This window comes from Aquila chrysaetos, chromosome 8 (assembly GCF_900496995.4).
Source record: "Aquila chrysaetos chrysaetos chromosome 8, bAquChr1.4, whole genome shotgun sequence".
Classification (NCBI taxonomy): domain Eukaryota; kingdom Metazoa; phylum Chordata; class Aves; order Accipitriformes; family Accipitridae; genus Aquila; species Aquila chrysaetos.
In genome coordinates, this window is record NC_044011.1 from 23,160,501 (window position 1) to 23,181,005 (window position 20,505).

The window sequence follows — 20,505 nt, forward strand, 5'->3', positions numbered from 1 at the left end:
TGTTTTCATGCTCCATTCAAGCTTCACGTTTTAATGGAAACATTCTGAATCTTCTCTGTTTTGTTTTGGGTTTTTTTAAATATAAAATACAGAGAGTCACTGGCAAGCAGTCTTAACATGGGAAACATTAACGCATCTCACTTTTAACAGTGAAGTTCCCCTTAAAAGTTAAACCTGATCTGAACCTTGGCTCCCAAGACAAATATTCTGCAGTTTACCTCATGTGGAGCACATTATGTTTGGCTCCAAAACAGTTTGTGTCAAAAGTAATTATTTCTGTTCTCTAATCGCAGTCACAACAATGAGCTAGGTTTAGAATATAAAATAAATATATGCAACTTTCTGACTGCCTGGTGCTTTAACTGCTTCAGCATCTGATCATTCCTGTTAAGCCCAGGAGACTTTATTACCTGTACACCTGAAAGAACAGGGAGATATTGCATTCACTTTTAGTAACTAATTACATTCAAAACAATTTCTATTATTCTGAGCAAGAGAGAGAATGATGCCCTGATAACTGTACTCATGCTGGCTGCCATTTACAACCGATACCAAACGATTACCTTTCATTTTGCTTCGCTGTTTGATTTCCCCAAGTCATTTTATAATTTGAGACTTAAAGCACACACACGGTTTTTACATACCTTTTTAATTTGGGGTGAAGTAGGTGATTTTTCTAAGAGTCAATAAATATGTGTCGCTGAGGACTCTGGGGCGCAATCCCCCTCCCCCCAAATTATCCCCTTGAGCCACAGGAAGGGGCAGGTACCAGCTGCAAATGTGTAACACCTCCAGTTCCAGCTCAGCCTGCACGCCGGTCTGGCAGCTGGCCGGGGGGATACCTGCCTGCCCGGGCAGAGCCACGGGACCGGGGCACCAGCAGAGCCACGGCTCCAGCCCCACGCGGCAGCACTGGAAACCAGCCCGTCCAGTGGCAGCCGTCCTTTATAGCTCCCTCTGCTAAAGGCCCGGCTTACACCAAATGGTTCGACCTCGCTATGACTTCTGACGTACCACCTAGACTTTAAAAATCATTAAATATCCACTTCTGTCCAAGTCCAAGTCCTGAGGAAAAAGCAGGGCGGGAGGAAACAAACCCTACAGTGTTGTTGGGTTTTAAGTTCACACACATCTATATTGCAGACTTAAGACTGTAACTTGACTGCATTTAGCACAGGTTCCCCAGTGGTTAAGAACCTGGTTTGTTAGACAGGGCACTAGGGCAGAGATGTTAATAAAGCCACGATTGCTTTTTATAATTCAATTATTTCTGTTTCTCAGCAAATTTTAAAATATTACTGTTGTGAAACATGGTATAATAATGAAACGCTAAGGGGGACGAATATGCTTCTCTAGTACTATTTTGAGAAAGTCATGAAAAGCACTGCATCTTTGAGAGCACGGGGGGGGGGGTCTGTTTAATTTAATCTACATAATTAGAAGGAAAATAAGACATAAGCCTGAAATAACAGAGGAATAAAACATGATCTTATGTCTAGTCACCTGCCAATTACTTCTACACCGAAAAGCAAATACAATCCTCAAACCCCTTAAAAATTAAAGTGACAGAGATTCAGTTGTAAATTGAAACAGAATTAAATCGAAATTCCCCAAACAGGATGTTCTCCCTCTCTGCCCTCTTCTGTGCTCACGCCACACAATAAATAATTCTGCTAAAAAGTCGATCCGTGGAATTGCTTTATTTATTTGGGCACTGCGTATGCCTTTCTCCATAGATCTGCCAAACATACCTTCCCACAGACTTGCTGCTTCAGTCCTGGGCCTCTCTTAAATGGCAGACAAGAATCCCCTATGAATTAGATTGAGACCATCATACTCATTTTCACATTTAACCAAATCCAGATTTGAACTTAGGTTTTCAAAGGTGGACGGCTAGTGGAAGGCAAGTATATTTCATGCTTCAAGGGGAGGTAAAGTTACCTCTGCTCTACAAATGACATAAAGTAATTCCCAAAGAAATTTGACAATAACACAGACTCAGATCACAGTAAATTATATCACTTGGCAGCTAAACTGGAGAACTAAGTCCAGAATTGCCAACAAAACTCAAGACACACGTTTGGATATATGGAAAGCTTTGCGATTTCTAACAGAAAGGAGCCTGCACAGGCATCTTATGAGACCCATAAAGAACCTTATCAGCTGGAAAGGAGTGTGTAAATTCTGAGGATCAGATGAAAGTTTTTTGCCTTTTTTTTTTTTTTTTTTTAAATAAAAGCATTCAAAAGGAGAAGATAGAACAGACAGACCATCTGCAATGTAACCACATAAAAGACCCCTGGGCAAATCCAAACCCATTAGCAGAAGTGCTCGACAAATCTGCCAAAGAGCCAGATGCTGCTTATGGAGGAGTCTCTTTCCCTACTTGTCATCTGGATCCTCTGACTTCTGTTCCCAGAGGAGGACAACGATGACTCGTGCTCAAAGCTGTGCGTGGAGAGAGCTGAGGCACAGACTCACTCTCTGATAAGGCTACCTTAACATAAAGAGAGGAGAACAAGTCTGAAATATTAAAACAGTTTTAACACACATGTGTGTAATGTGTGGAAGATGCAGATGTTAGAAAACAGAAAGCAAACTTGCAATTAGTTTATTTGCATGTGGTCTCTTTATATGGATTTTTTTGATTCATTCTATTCTTGCTTGCTACATTTTTTTTTCTTATGACTGATCAGGGTCTAGTAGGATGGCAAAGAGGTGATTTTTGGCATGTTAACTACTAGCACAGCATACTAACTGCATGGTGTTATTTAAATGCTTACTGACTACATAGACTGACTGATGGTTATTTAAAATGTGTCTGAATAGGTTGTGAAATTTCTAGCCAGGAACTTGCACTTAAAAATATTTGAGGAAAAAAGTGATTCATTTAAAAAGTAACCTGTACCAATATCAGAATAGGGGACTTGGATCTAAATGGCCAGTTGTTTTAATGTCTGCATTCTTCTAGGAATCTATTCAACTGGATTTGAAGTGCAAAGTAGGTGGAACCAAATACTTTTACTATTCAGACTCACCAATGGTAAAATACACTTGGAGTATCCAAGAGGTCAAAGAAGCTGGAACAGAGTCTGAATTAGTTCTCCTGTGTAGTGCTGTAATGTGATATGACAGAGCAAAAAATAGACCAAGGGAGAAAGAAAGAAACAGAGCTCCTTCTCATTGTGATTATAGGTGCTGCACTTGAAGAACCGACACTGTCATTTTATGGCTCAAAATCCAGTTCAATTTTAGGGCGAGGCTCTAAGAAACTACTGGACTAAGTGAAAACACTTGCAGGTATAATCTTAGGTTATCTTCTTTCACTCCAAAGTAGTATTTACCCTATCCAAGACATTCCTGAAGGTTCAAAAATATTAAATTCTGATTGCTACATTAATGAATACAGAAATACATGCACTCCTTTTCCCTCTCTCTGAAATTCAGGAAGACTAGGTGTACCAAAAAGTACCATGACTTAGCAGATCAACAGGTTCAGTATAAACTAGTCAAAATGGGGGTGGGTGTGTAGTGAGGAAGAACAGAGAGTAAAAGGGAAGTATGACGAATGTTTGTCTTTTAAAGGTCAATCACTTGGCCCTTGCCCATCCACTTTGCAGAGCAGCAATATACTCACCTTACACAGAAATTAATTTCAGCCAGCCCAGTGACTGCCAGACTGACATCTTGGAACTGCTGGCAGTCCAAGGGCACTTCTCAGTGAGCTAACAAATGCTGGCTGGTCTAGAATGCAGCATGAAGAACAGACCTAAAAGTGAACTTAAATACTATCTATCTATGCAACCGGTTATAGCTCAGGTTGTATGTTGGGGTACCAGTGCCCACACCACGATCTGACAGAGGTAAGCTGTGTCACAGGCAGGCAGGGAGGACACTGTCCCACTCACCCACACTGGTATCTGATCCATCCAAAATAGATGAGTAACAACCAAGGGCATGCTAAGCCCTGGGATGGCTTCGGTCCTGCTCCCTCCATACAGCAGCTCCAGCCAGAGGAAGTGGATGGAGGAGAGTGACAATAGCCTTGCAAATGGACTCCAAATTGCATTTAACTGCTGCCATCAGCATATATGTTACCTTGTGCCATCTGTTTATCCAGTAGTAAAGGCAGTGGAACATATATTATCGTTTAAGCCTGGTGTAAAAATAGCTGCTGTAGTTGCCCGAGTTATGCTGTGCAACAGCACCCACGTATAAAAGGGATGATAAAGGGGATGGGAGATACCGGTGGAAGAACGGCACCGTGCACTGTACCTGTGCTCCTAACAAGTTGTTCTGAAATGCTGACTAATGGATTACGTTGATTATTTCAATGTGCTTTCAAGAATCTTTGATTACAATATTCATGTTAAATTGTCTGTACATTTTTGCTTACAGGTTGCCATTTCTGGTTAAAAGTTATTACTGTGAGGAAGTTGGTTTTAGTGTGCTTCTTATATATGAAATTTTGGAAATTTTTATTGTGTTCTTTTCAGTTCCTCAGTAGTCTCTTTCCTGTTTTTAGTTATTGGGGGTTGGTACTGAACTGCTATTAATACCTAATTATTGACACAGCTCCAGAGCTTCGTTTTTGCAAGCTTTTCCCAGACCTTATAAAGTGCACTAACATGCATTTAGGTTGAAGGGCACTCACCATCCCATCGCCTATGATGGCAGAACATATGTAACAGTAATGCAGCATGTGTGAGGGTGGTTTTATGGCTGGGGGCTGCTAAATAACTTGCACTCTTGAGCAGGCTCAGAAATCACACGGCACTTTGGAAGTCACAATTATGTCAAAACTGTTAATTATACAAATATATGGTGTGATTACAGTCCTCCTTACAATTAACCACAAACATTCACATAAGAAAACTTCCTTCTGAAGGACATGCAGAAGAAAGAATGATGAGAAGAGTTTAAAACAGAGATGGGTACACAGCACTATCCTGCCAGTCATCACCTTTGTTCATATAATAGTAGTGGGTAAGCTAGTAATTACTCAAGATGATGGAAAATTTTCACATAGATCAGTCTGGGACAGCAAAAGGGACTAGATTTATGTGTGCTGATTACAGGATACCCTGGTTCAAATTCCTGCTCCAAGAAATATGTAATACTTGTACCAGGTGGAATGGCTTTCATAACAGCCTAATGTTTAGGGCATTTACTTAACATTTTTAAGACACAAGGCTATATACAGTGAATAAATACATAAAATATCAACTACTATTTAATGCATATATTTTTGTATTTATTGAGTGAAACCTAGGAAAAAATAAGCAGTCATGAAATATTTTAAGAGTAGGTGGTTCAAGCCATTATTCAATAGGATTTTAACCATTTTGAAAATACACCTATGTCAACAGGAATGACAGCACATTTCTAAGAGGACAGCAAATAAAATAAGTCCTTTAAATTTAAATTAGTACATTCAGCATGCACTTGCACAGTATTTTGTATTATCCACTCTATCTCACAAATAGGACATATTCCTACCAACAGATAACAATAAACTCAGAACTGTTAGAATAGCATGTTTCTGTCTTTCTCAGAGACCTTTATCTCATTTCCAGATGTATTAGATTTTTTCTATTTTTAAAATAGGTTTTAAATCATTAGTGGTGGTTGGTTCTTGCATTCCAGTAGCACAAATCCATACTAGAAAGCTCTTATCTTTCATAGTATGTGACGTTAGACAAAAAGACTATGTACTTGAGGGTAACTCCAATATCTCCAAATTACTTTTACTAACACTGCTGTTAAAATCTTGTTCATCCTATTTTAGTTTTTTTTTTAATAAGGTGAGATAAATCTCCAACAAGTGTTCAAAACTTCTTGGGTTTTGTTGCTTTCATTTATTGCAAACTCTGAACCACCACTGATTCAGGTTAATGGAAGTCTTAAGATTGACATGATCTGTCTTGGGATCACACCGAGAAATTATTACTAATATAACAGAAAATATGTTATGCCTGATTTTAACAAAAAACCAGGAATTTGTAACAGACTGAAATATAAAAAATACATTAATTTTATTGTTAAAGCCACAGGGATCTGCTAATATAAACCATTCAAATCCTTCCCTGTGATGTCATCAGTTACCATGTGTTTGCACTCTAAATAGATTATCGTAATTTCTGTAAACATATCGTATATATTTTTAGAACTCTTTGGGGGCTTGATCCAGAGCCAACAAAAACCGACGGGCAGACAGTGACCAGCTTCAATAGTCCTCGGGTAATCAGAAGACTGAATTTCTAAAGTTAACGAATGAGAACATCAGCGTACAGCAGGCAGAGAGATACCACACAGACTGCTCTAAAAATAGGAAAGACTTGTGCTGCCTGAAAACTACATGCCTGAAAATACAACGTACATAGCAAGGCAACATAGTCCTTGTAGCAACTGTCGTGCAATTGTCAGGGATGCTGTATGTCATTCAGTTACATGTATCTGCATAGTCATCTCGCTAACTATGTTATTTTGATTGACTCCAACCGCCTAAGTGGCATGCAGACTAAATATGTGCACCAAACCTTTAATAAGTAACAGATTTGTATAAAACATTCTCTCAACTGCAAGCTAAGCCTGTGTGTCCCAGAATGTAGCCTTTATGAGAAATCTTATTCCACAACGCAGTTATTTTAAAATTGGAAAATTGTGATACTTTTTTGCCAGCCACTGTCTTGACTGAGAAGTCTGGGCTTGATTCTGCCAAACATTTCTCTTAGGTGAAGTGTTTATAACTATAGTGGCCTCACCGACATGAATGCTATATTCTGACAGACATACTATCCCTCCTGTTGACTGGATTTTTTCTTCCAGTTCCCCAAATTACTTGTGACAATCTTTCAATTTCAACTTTATTTATTCTGTCTTTCCATAGCAAATTTGTGTTGCTGTATCTGTTCCTCTTTATAGTTTGCCCCAAACCTAAGAAATACTAGCAGCTAGTCACAAAGTGTTTTTTTCCTGGCTAAAGAATAATCTTATTTTTGCATGTATTCCCTTCTGGAATTGAACAGTTCTGCAGAAAAGCAGAATCTGTAAAATCAAAATAAGTGCTTTCAATTGCCTTTGCTCATATTGTGTATCTAGCTGGTCTTCTTGTATAAATCAGCAGTGCAACAGGTGATTGCCAGTGGAATCTGCATGGTTGCTCAGGAGAAAAGGGATACAGTAAGCTGTCTTCACAGTCAATAGAAAGAAGATCAGATAAATGGCATCTCAGAAGTGCCTGCCTTACACATCTACTTCAGGGTGAGATGAATCTCACCTTCAGAGTCTAAATCAGAGTCCTCTCAATATCTCATTTCCTCAAATGAAGCCCAATTATCACTTCATTATGATCTAGAGATTATTCAGTGGGAGATACAGTAGAGCTACACTGCTCCTGACTCAGAAAAGCATTTAAATTACCCTCTAGCCAAGATAAGCTACATGTGGTTCACAGACAACAAACCCTCACCTTCTAAAAAAACTTTTAAGACATGGACGAGAAGAAAATGAGGGAGCGTAATCTGGCTAAGCAATACATATGAAAGCTTGGTAGTTTGAGCTTGCCCATTTTTGCTGCACAACCAAATCACTTTTTCTATTATAATTGCTGAAACTTTAAGGATAATTTCCATAGCTATTGCTGGCTTTTCTTGCTTGGCAGCTCAATCGTAAAGCTCCTCTTCACCATGTAACAATAAATATTTGTTGTTCATCCCTTGTACTGCAAAGGAGTGGGAAGGTACTGCTGGTCTCACTCTCCTAGGAACTGGTACGCAGAGGGTCAACTGTGTTCAAACAGTCATGGGAAAGGCATGACAGCTTCATCACAGAATCTGTCAGATGCCTGTAAAGCTAGGATTTGGGTTGAGCAGTTAGTTACCATGTTAGATCCAGTAAATATGGACAATAACGTGGTATTAAAATAAAGCCAATACCTGACTGAAAGAATCAACCATCATCATCATCCTGAGATAAGACTGTGAAGGTGTTGTTGAGGGAATTACTCAGTGAAAGAGAAATCTCAGGTGTATTTTACAGTCCAATGCTGAGTATGAAACACTTTTGATGATCTGGTTGTCCAGAATACAATGCAGAAGATACATGTTATTTTCCTTTTCATTTTTGTTAAATACACAGAGGGCCGTGGAAACACTGTTCAGTAATGCACTCATGCAGTCTTAGCGTAGCTCAGATACAGTTAAGTATAGTGAACACCGTACTCACAACAGAGCCCCCAAATTGCAGAGGAAACAGTTGAGTGAACTGAATGTGAAAACTGTGGTAGCTCTCACTGGCATTCAATACCATCTATTTACTTGCGAATACATTCATGACAGTAATTGTCTCTGGACGTGGACATGCGCTCGACATCCTGACCAATGAAAAACCATGAGTAGGTATCAAAATGAGACCAGTGAGAAAATGTGAAAGCCTATTTCTCATTCGGAATTTTTAAGAGAGACTTTTAAGATGAAGAAACAGAAACAGGAATTCCTATCTTTAAATCTTACTATGTGGCGCACTTTTAAAGCAGTGTGGGTGTGGAAGAACAGAACAGCAATCATCTGACGAACAGCTGCAATCTATGCTAAGAGCCTCACTGAAACCCATATTAAATTGAAATATCGGAGACCTTTTTTAAACACATTAAAAAACCCCTCTGTGCTTTTTTGGACAGCCTGTTTATCTGGCAACTGTGTCTGTGCATATGATTCAATATTTACCAGTGATCATCATCGGTGAATTTGTAGTTCAGTAATACATAGGAACAAACTTTGCCTAGCTGGTACTAATGCAATAGCTATAATGTCTCTGATTACACTCTTCTTACAGCATCTGATAAAGTTTTAAAAGGGAGGATTTGCTTAAGAGTGGCTTCTTTTCCCTTTCTTTTGCTTTTAGAAACTAAAAAAAAAAAAGTATATAAAGGAAAAGACAAGTCAGGAAGAAGGGATATAGCTTGAGATATTGGATCCACAGGTTTGTAGTAAAAATTATGCAACAAGAATGGAAAGCTTCTTACTCCATAGGGCTTAGCTTTAACTTGTCCATACAAAGATCCATTGCCCTTCTGTGAATACACAAGTAATGTCTTTTAGATGCTACTGTGCATTTTCACAAGTTAATTTGTCAGGTAACTTTCATCCCAAGCTTACAATGCTACTTGCCAAAATCCTCAAGTTTTCCCTTTCCCCCCGCCCCAGATACCATCTTCACAATATAAAGATCATGGTTTAAAGAGGGAAAGTATATCAAATATATGGCCATTTTCGTTTGCCCTTCCAGGAAAAAAAGAAACTCTCTCAGCTGTCAGAAAAATCTCCTCATTCTTCTGCAGACTCTTCTATCCTCTGCAGAGGGTAAAAAAGCATGATTTTTTTTCTTATAATCAGTGGACTTTGAGGAAGCAGCACAAGACCCTGCTAAATTTCCATTTGCAGGGACTTCCTCTCCCTCCCCTCATTTCTCTCCTTCCTATTTCATCTTCCAGCCCAGAAAACCCAGTATTTGTTGTCAGATCTCAGTTCCCGATCTGAGTTTGGTCTCAGAGTGGAATCTCTGTCAGGCCTGGTGGGAAGGGAAAGAGGATTTGGGGGTAGCAGAGATGTGTTCATCAACAGTCTGTTGTTTCAAAGAAAGAGGCTGCCCTGGGATGTGCAGCCAAACCGAATGTGCTGTAGCTGAGTGTGAGCGGGAGTCTGGGACTTGGTATTTTTCATTTTACCAGACTTCAGAACCACGCATATTCTAGTGTTTAACTCATTTCCACAGCAAGGTCTTGGGGTATGAGGCTATAAGTGTAGCTTACAAATTTTAAGGCAACAAAATGCTCCCTTATTAGAATTAAAATGGCTTATTTGATTATCTGTGTAAAAAGGGAGCTCATTAATAACTGCAAACAAGTTAGCCTTCATGCACTGCGCTAGACTTAAGCAATTCTTGTATGACATTAAATTTAATGGAGGAGCTGTTCAGCATACTCAGGATTGGTACCATTTTAAAGTATACCCATCATATAAGAAAATTAAGAGCAATGTATGTTTATAGGCTCCGAACACAGGAACTTCTTTTCCTAAAATCGCTAGTGAATTTGATACAGGGCCAGTGTGTTGGAGTTGTCACCCATGCATGTTACTCCTGTCTCGTCCAGACCTACAGTGCGACAGTTGGCAACTCCCAACCATTTACTGCCTCTGCCTCACACACCAACAGCTCCAGAAAGCAGTAAGCATTTTGCATGACAGGATGGCTATCCAGACTTGCAGGGTGAATTTGATTTTTATTACAAAATTGTGAAGAAAGAATGCCATAAAGTTGATACAGCCACAATACCACCATGATTAGGTATAATACCACCATTCAGGTATAATATCTAAACATTTGGGGATAAAAGGAAGTATTCACAACCAATTCATAGGTATTTGGCAAAATAACTCCCAAGAAACTTTGACAGAATTTGTAAGACAAAGTTGTTTGTGAATCAAAATTTGTGACAGAGATACTGAAGAGTCCTGCATGTTTCCTTTTGTGTTTACAACTCACCTATCCACCACGACTTCAACTCTTAACTACAGTTCCTTCTCCATCTGTGCAGTTTACCTGTCTGTTGAGATAACAACTATTTTCTATAAATAAACACTGGCAAGGTTGATTATTACTGCATGTATAGTGGATACTTCTGGAAAGCATTTTTTTAGGTGCTGCATGGGTTAGTAAATTCCCTTAAAAAAAAATTACTAGTCACATCTACAGTTTGAATGTTCTTTCTAAAAGACAAACCAAGGCCAAGCAAGACAAAGAATCTGCTGATACACACATGTCACTCCAAGAATTCTCCTGACAAAGTTCCCACACCCAATTTAATTACTTCCCTACTGTAAAAACACTTTCCATCTGCATTTATTGTAATAGTTTCAAATCCAAAACCAACAGACTATAAAGCTAGCTAAATAAATGAATGATATTGGCCTTAGGTCCCAAGCCAGGAGCTATTCTGTAAGGCTGTGTGACTCCAGCATTCATTTTTATGCTGATGTTTCATTTTATGTGCAATGTTTTCACTTAAGCCTTGTTTGGAGAAGAATTACCTTGCTCCAGGCTTTAAAGTTTTCTGTGCCGTGCGGTGCCCTCTAGCACAGCTCCAGCCCACAGTCTGTCAGAGATTACCCTGCAAGACCAAAGTCGCATCGCGAATAGAGATTCGACCAGAAAATCTCACTTCAGGCTGTATACACAGCACTGCACACGCTCAGGCCAGGAACATTAATTCCAACTGTATCTGATATATCCTCAAACTGAGGCCTCAGACCTCAAAATGAAAAGCATTTTTGTTTGAAAATGCACCTTAAAAAAAAGAAACTACCAGGTTTAGCCTCCAGATTGACTGTTTGTAACATGGGTTCCTTTTTGCACTTGGGAGGAAAAAAAGTATCCTATTCCTCAGACTTGGTAAGAAAAATTGAACTACAGCTCATAAGAAATTTCCTGATGTGCAGAGGTAATGACAGTACATTGTATTCTGGGTCCGCAGGTTTGTTGCAATATCACACTCTGATGAAACCACATCAGACTATGGACTTCTTCATAATTTTTAAAGACTTGAGATATAACAGTCTCATTTGGACAAGCAAGACACTTAAAACTATGCACATGCACAAGTGTTTTGCCAAGTTGGGATTCTCCATGCCGTCAAAGTACTTGGGAAGAGTTTGACCTTTATAATAAATTTTAATCCAAAGCAGCAGCACAGCAGATACTTTTTTCATTTAGAAGTTATTAAACGAGGACTGAAGGGCAAAACATGCCTCCACTGAAGTCCAGGGCAAAACTGCTATGGACTTCACTGGAAGCGTATTTGGACATTGAATTTTGTATTCCCTTACATGCATTCAGCTCTTACCAAAGTAAATGAAAGGATGTATCAACAACTGACATGAGCTAATCAAAGAAATTCAGATGGTGCACAGCACAGCTCAAGCCACCGATAGTATATTGGCCTTGGATATTGCAGGTGACCCCAAGAGGATCCTGCTGCAACAGTGGCACAAAGACATAGGTAAGGGTGGGATTGGGGGGAAACCTTGAATTAGTTTGCTTTTCTGAGTTTTACTCACAATGTTCGTGTGTCGTCAGGTTTGTTTTGTGGCTCTTCCCTCACAATTAAAGCTTCTGAGTTTTTGTGAAACTGAAATAGATCTTCTAAACAGAAGCAAGGCAAAGATAGACAAAAAGCACTGCAAACCACCAAAAACTGAAGGAAATCATCCACTGTAGCTCAACAGTTTACTAATCAACAGGAAGATGTACTCTTAATGGTACATCTAAAACAATTACTACTTCACCTGCTCAAAATTATCCATACACATATATATGTGTGCAAAACATGGAAGTTAAAACCATTTCGTTTTTCCTATGTACATGAAATTAGAAAAGACTGTGTTTGAAAAGTTTCTTTTTAAAGAATGTATGGCCTCTTCCCAACTTATGAACACAGTGCTATGTTTTTCATAGGTGAAAACAGAGAAGTTTTGATAAAGGTGAATTTTTCCCAAATAAAGACTGAATTGCCCACACTGAAGATAAAACTGTATTATCAATAAACTTCAAGACTCAGGTATGCAGAAAAGGGATAAACGAAGAAAGTGAGATTTGATTACAGAGATTTCCCTACGCTATTTAATAGTTTGGGTTTTTGAAATTGAGGATGACAATTCAGTGTTATGGCACCATCTAAACTCAACAACCTAGATGCTAGCCTGCATCTTTAACTGGGAAAAGGAAAAAAACCCTTCCAGAGTGAAAACCATTAAAACCGATCCAACCATTCATTCTTTGCAAAACGTCGTCTCTCATGCTCTGATGCTACGTGTCCGCAGCACAGCTCCGACCTGCGCCCCGCCACTGCGCTGCAGTCAGTCGGTGTTTGTCCTCTGGTACCGTACCTGGGATTCTGCGGCTCTGAACCATCTGACTCTGGACACGGTTTCTTTACCTGCAAAAGCAAATGAGTGACAGTTACCCTCACTTGAAACACAACTTCCTCGCTCACGGTTCACGCACTTACAGTGCTTAAAGTGGATCCAGCTCTGCTCAACATGATCTCTATAAAATACTTCCCGCATTTTACAGCAGCAGTATGCAGTACTAAACAGTGTGTTTCATTATTATCCCACGAACAGCTGCCAACTGCACTTCCCCAGGCTCCATTAGTATGTAAAATGTTCAGCTAAAATACCTTGGGAGTAGTCTAACTAGGAACAAAGAAACCAAAGAACCAGGTTCCCCACTTGGAAACGAGAAAGCCATACTGTTCTCAGCGCGGTAAAGAAATGTTTTCCCAATTGATGCTGCTTCTGTTTCCTGCTAAAGCTCACAATAATAAACACCAGATTCTGGGGTAAAGCGCAGCGTTAGCTAAATAATTCATACATTAATTTTCATTTTGTGAATCTGCTAACTGTATGTTAACTGCATTTTCCTAATGCATCAATGAACACATACACCGTTTTCACTCATATTTGCAATATGTAATTACATAAAAGGTATTTCAACTTCCAATTTAAACTTCGCAATACATTGCTGTAGGCTAATTAAAGGTGAAAAAATCAGTCACTTGCAAATAAAAATAGAAAACTTCTATTTCAGACTAGGTATCTCCTTGGGATCTTCAGGATTTCCTGCAAAAATTTAATTGTACCTTCTGGTAATCTAAATTTCTTGTACTTTCAGCAGAGGAAAAACGTTTTGCTCACTTGTGTGTTAATGCAGAATCCAGGGCTGTGTAGGAGGTTTCAAAACTCCATTTTTAAAGCCACCTAGAAACATCATAGTCACTCAGACTCACTTGATGTGACTGACACAATACAAAGAACATTCCCACTACAACCAGCAATTGTTTAATGACAGTTTTCAGGAATACCTCGCAACAAGAGATTCTTCTATACTTTTTTGCTACAATAAAAGCTCTTCGGGGAAAAAATAGTGACTGTGACTTGCTTCTATTGAAGTCATTGGCAAAATACTCACTGACACCAACAGAAAAAGGATTAGGCTAATGCTAAGTATTTTCCCTAAATACCTTAACTGAATGCCATGCAGCATCACTCACAGATGTCTAAGTACAAGCATGGTTCTGTAGAGGGTCATTTTTATTCTTCATTTGCATTCTAGATACTGAAAAAACAAAACGGTTGCATACATGGGTTATTCATAGAAATCGGATTTCAGTAGCAATAATGAAAATTTCCCCATGACAATAACTTTAAACTGTCTTTATTGTAACAGATGTCACCCAAAACACTAAAAATGTAGCAAACACAACTGATCTTCTAAATATTATGTTTTGCTTGATTTTACTGCAAAACTTTTTTCAACCTATCTGGTTATTCAGTTTCATCACCACTAATTTTCCTCCTCTTGGATTGTTTCTTTGCTGTTCCTACTGTGCTACTCCATGGACTTGGTAGTCACAGTGTATCACAGAGACATGGGATGGTGCAGCAGCTCAGCATGAGAGAGAGTGAAGGCTCATGTAAACCCAAAACTCACAGGCATAAAGATTCAGATGCAAACATCGTCGCTATAATGTTCACTACATTGTTATTAAAGTAACATTATATCTGAAATACAGTAAAATACTTCAGATAGAAGCATGTGATGAAGTTCCAAGAAAATGCTCACGATGTGCATTAATACACGAACAAGAGAAACAGTCATTCAAATTAGTGTACTGAGTGTCAAGACCACAGGCAACTGTTCAAAAAATAAACTCAGAATCGTTCAAAGACACTGATATTGAAACAGCTCTTCCTCGAGAAGAACTTGTACTTTCAGAAGCAGATTGTCTCAACTGAGTTACAGAAGGACTTGGCCAGAAAAAGAATCTTTTCATTTTACATTAAAAAAATAAAGTAAAAATAATTAAAAATACTACATACTTAAAATTATAAAATATAATTATGAAATATAAAAAATTTTAAAAATATAATGTAATTAAAATTGATTTAAAATATAAATACATCTAATTAATTTAAATCCTAGTAAACCTCCTTTTTCTTTTTCTCTTTAGCCTATACTGACTTCTAGGCTATTTTTGCTATCTCCTTGCTGTTAAATTTACTGTCATTTACACACTATACTTTCCAATTCCTTTGCTCTTCATGTGGTTGCCACCAGTAGCACTGTCTGTCACATTTCCACTGGGGCTCAGATCTCACTCCCCACGTCAGGAAAGTTCAACCACTGACTTTAACCAGTTGCTGGAGAGTCTGACAGTCACCCAGCACATCCCAACACCCTGATTTTGCAAAGTGATGGCAGGTCCTGTGGTGGGCAATTACCACAGCAGCCCAAAGATAATTCAAACGTACACTAATGCTATCCAAGCACTTTTAACACACACAGTATATTAAGAGCCCTGGTTTTCCTGGGCAGGGATGAGAAGTGCTTCTTCCCCCAGTTAAGCAATAGCTGTGTACTCACAGAGGAGTTGTCCTACCCCTGCTCACACTACTACTGAATCTTGCTTTGACCAATAATACAAAGTAATTGAAATGGCTGAAAGACTATGCTTTACCTTTATGGTGAACAGAAAAAAAACTGACAAATTTTGGTATACCTTGAAAGGGAGTAGCAGAAAAGCCACAGACAAATTATATCAATAAGACTCACCTCCCGTGAGACGCAACAAACTTGGGGGGAAAAAAGTTAGTATATTGTATTCAAGAATACTGCAATGAAAACAAAATATTTTTTAAAATAAGAAACTTTCAGGTTTTCAGCTTGGTATATGATGGAGTTCATCTATGATCATTCTCTGAGGAAATGTGCAGCATAAGCACACCTTATGTGTGCTTATCTTTTCCTCTTATATAAAACTTATATAAACTTATCTTTTCCTCTGAGACTAAACGTAAACTTCATTGTGTATCTTTAGGGTCCCTCTCTGAGAGAAAAGATTTAATAAATAAAAATGTTATTTTTTAAAGGAGGAATAGGCATGTGATTTTCTTTCAAGTGGCCATATGGAACGAACACCATTTCTCTTTAAGGCTACTCAAGTAGCAAAACACATTTTGTTATTCATAAAATTATGCCACCCTTGAAGGTGAACAGAAAATCACTGTGAAAACTTTCCATCAAAGACTAAATATTATTTCCTTTGTCTTCAGCTGCACTGTTTTCCCTCCTAATCTGCCTTGCTGACTGTTTTCAAAATAATTAACTTTCACTGACACCACATTTATTTACATTCTCATGCTATAAAAAGAACCTTTTTCTTTACTCCTGCTCTGTTTTCCTTTTTTTTCCCCTGTGTTTACACAGGTTTTCTCACCATTTTAGTTATATGCATGTTGAGAATCATTCACAAGAGTGGCAAGATACCAGTTCCAGTTGGGTTTGAATTTTGTCGAAACTGCACCGAAATCTCCTACCCTGGCTGCCTACCACAAAACGTTTGCAATATTTCAGCTAAAAATCCTTAAATCCAAATTTTTGAGAAAACATGCTGTTGTGTTCATATATTAAAAGTCACGCCACTCACTACATTGCTGAGAGGCTTTAGCACCTGCAAGTTTGGAAGCAGAATCCCAAAACTGGAAGTGGAAGCAATGCAAGGTGTACCGGTACCCAGGAATCATCATCTCTCTGAAATGGTGCCCAAATTTGTTTCAGTTTATAAGCTTCTAAAAGCCCAGTTTTCACACCGTTAGTGGACTCCTGTTGTAATCTGGCTCCTGAATTTCTGAAGACCTTATCTGCATTGAATACTCTCCATCTCAAAGCTGCTGGCGCCAAGCAGGATTTAGGATTACTTCTCCTGAGTGCCAGGAGCCCCTGTGACATCAGGAAAGGGACTGACATTAGCAAAACTGTCCCCGTGGAAGAGTACTGAGGCTGGCTGGGATAGCACAGCACAGCACAGTTTGCCCTCCTCTCCTCTAATTCGATTTGGGACTAACACCACAAACACAAGCCTGAGCATTCATCAGATATCTGTGAAACTCACCAGTAAAGTCTTTAGTGACCAGTTTGCCCAGAGTAACAGGCTAGTTCTGCTACACCAGTTGCACTGCAGAGCTAATTAATGATCCAAGCTGGGAAACTATACTTTGAACTTACAAGGTGGTGTGTAAATGTTATGTTTATCCAGAAAAATGAAGGTCTAATTTGACTTAAATTGGGGAAAAAATAGTCAACATTTCATACAATTTCTGCCTTCATCTCTGCCTTGGTTCATCAGATTTCAAATATGAACACTGTTATAAATGTCTGATACTATGAGAGCACTGTGAAAGAGAGATGCATTTATTAAGCACTGAAGAACTTTGATTAAGGTATATGAGAAATATTACATGACAAATGATTTTATATTAAGTATGGACTTCAGATGCTTCATGTTCAACAACTATAGACTGAGGAACACAAAAAGAAAAATCTAACTACACATTCACTGAAAAAAGGAGACATCCCCTGGAAATCCTAGTACGTCATGCAATAAGATCTGCACCATAATGCATAAGAGACTGGATTTCCACAGGCCATATTAATTCTGGCATTTCCTTGCTTCTGATGTTTTCCTTTGCATCATTAACATCCTTTTGACATGATTTTATTGGACGTCATTACACTAGATGATAAACCACGAACTGGTCCTACTCTACAAGGTGTTCTCACACACACTTATGGTATTAAACTCATAATGCACCACAGGTGAGAAATCCCTTCTAACACTTACAATACGCACAGCTGAAAAATCTTGCAACATCAGCAGTAAATTATTCTGGCAATGAATCTGCTGAGCTCCCTCATGCAATGCATCAAATATGGCCTTGAGCATCCCTCCCAAATCGGTAGGCGTGCAACAGGGCTGAGTAGAGCCTGCAATGCTTTGGGTCTGGAGGAAGCAGCTCTGCATGGTGGAGCTATGGAAGCTCTAACATCAAGGAGATGAGAATGAAGACGGAAAAGTACTTTTTGCAGACCCAAAGACATCTCAAAGCACATCTGCGTGCTTGCTCAGCCTGTGCTAATGCCACTTCTGATTGGTCTGGAGTGTGGGCAGAGCAAGCGCGCTTCTACTGCCCGGATGCCTCCCTACAACAGATGACCCCAGTGAAAGCTCACCAGCTTCTACTCACTCTCCAGGGAAGGGACCATGTCTGTGGAAGAGCCCCAAGAGAGGATGGGGCATTCAGGGGAACAGTTTGATGGAAATATAGGAGAAGAATATGGCTCAAGATGTCTGTGACACTGCTATGAGAATGAATAGTAAAGAAAAGTAGCTTCTCCTTTAAAGATTTTTTAGATGCTGACTTTGACACTGTTTACATATAGGTTTATAACCATCATGACAACAAAATCCTTAGCACAGAGACTGTCTGTACAATGCCTACCATAACAAAGATTTCCTTTGCTACCATGACACCCTTCATTGCTACCATAAAACAAATAATGACATTATCTTGACCTACGAAAACAGGGCAAGGGCTAGCTTAAAGATACAATGCTGGGATTTACTAACAAATTGTAGCCATTCTGAAAATAAATATGCTTTCAAACTGATTTTAAAAAAATATGCAAACATTATTGAGAATGAAGCCCTTTTTTGGTGGCTAAACTCAAATAATACTATAGCCATGTATGTCCTGTGAAGACAAAATCTCAGTGAAGCTTCTGCAAAAATAAACAGAAATGCTGAAGACACCTAGAGAAAGATCGGAAAAGAATTCTGAATAACCCCAAATTCTGAACTGAATTTTTCACAGTAAATCACTGTTATGCTACACTTCCATAGGCCTCATAAGGGTTTCAGTTACTTAAACCTAATAATAATAATAATAGTATATAATATAAATATGTATAAACAGTTTGTATGAAAATGTAATATGAAATGAAACTAAAATGTATATGAAAATGTAATACTATATATTTACTCACCATCAAGTTTTAAGTAGGTTTCTGACTTAGTTAAAACCCCAAACACTGATGCTACTGTTGAGTGAAAGACCTCAAGGCAGTAGAAAATTGATTTTTTTCCGTGATTTTCCACAGTGCACAGACTGTACATATCTGTATTTTAACTGAATCACATCCTGAAGTAGATTTATCATATCTCAGCGGATCTGAAAATATGAGTTCTAATTGCAATGGAAGAATGAGGAAAAACATGCGATATGAATCAACTTAATTTCAAATTCACTCTTTTTTTTTTTTTTAACTAAAGTCTATATGAGATCGTCCTCAGTGAAAACAAGTTTTCTGCTCATCACCTAAACTAGGTTCAGCTATTCAATAGTCTCTTCCATTTTCTTAATTTTCTTAATTCAATTTTCTGTAATGAAATTGTTATGCTGTCAACTAAAATTGACAACTCTAAACAAAACAGATCCAGTTTTGAATATGCTGAACTTTTTATTTTTTAATGAAAGTGAAGTGAAAATTATTTAAAAGTTATGAGTACAGAAGCAGACTGCTGAAGCCGACCTTTGTATTTTATGTAGCGCAGCAGATGAGAGTTTGTATTTAAAGACATCAGATACGTTTCCATGCCTCTAGGAATGGGGGGAGTAAGAACATTGTGGATACTGGGGGCAGGCTTCAAACATGTAGCACAGTGCAGGGGTGAGAGGAAGGGATGGGAACAGGGGAAGCCATCGCTGTTCCACCCTTGCTTCTGTTTTCCATGCAAACCATTCCTAAGATAGACATGTTCCTGATGAAACGTATCATTGCTACCCTCCTTCCTCCCCCACCTCTCCCCAGACTAATACAGTAGTAACTCTGGTCTGCAACACTTAAGTGGTGTCCATCTAACTTGCAATGAAAAACAATCCAGAGGGGAAACATCTAGCATCAAATACCTGCAGTTTAGGCACCTAAATCTATCTAGGCTTGTCACCGCAGGCTTCCTTTACATCTATCAGAAAGATACAGATGAATTTCACCTGACCTAGAGTAGTCATCTATTTCAGACGGAGAGGAATTTTGCCAAGAATATGAATAGCTGAGTGGTGAATAACGGCTGCTACTCTCCACTGACTGCTGAAGAGGATAGGTAGTGGGGAAAACACTGAGGAAATGAAGCGGTGCTGCCAGAGCGTGTGGGAGTGCCCACTGTCCCCACATAGCCTGTGTGTCTCATTACATCCTCCATGAAATCCTCTTTGCAACACTCACTACAGCAATGAAGAGAGCTGGCTCCTGCTAAAGTTTCTTGCTTTAGAGCCCCAGCTTCTTTGAACCATTCAGTGACTCTAATCATTTTAAGAAGGAGCTATCATTTAGAAAGCATACCCTAATCTGCTAAATGCTTCCACTTTTTGAGATGACACTCTTCATCACTCCCACAACGTTTTAGGTTTTCTGTATAAACCTCTGCAGAGAACAGTGTGGATGAAACTGTGACAGCAACCAGCCTACAGACAGGCAAAGAGGCCGCAAAGCAGCGCTGCCTTTCCCCTAGATCTTGTTTCACCAGGCTGGCATGATGAGCAGCGACAT

General features: G+C 38.9%; 1 protein-coding gene across 17 annotated transcripts in view; it reads right to left on the bottom strand.

Moving 5' to 3' along the window:
* EYA4 (EYA transcriptional coactivator and phosphatase 4) overlaps positions 1 to 20,505 on the bottom strand; it is a 161,076-nt gene that overhangs the window by 64,456 nt on the left and 76,115 nt on the right. For all 17 annotated transcript variants that reach the window (XM_030022593.2, XM_030022609.2, XM_030022606.2 and 14 more), the window contains one exon: positions 12,945 to 12,994. In XM_030022593.2, the coding sequence (XP_029878453.1) occupies positions 12,945 to 12,994 (50 nt within the window). The remainder of the gene's footprint in view (positions 1 to 12,944; positions 12,995 to 20,505) is intronic.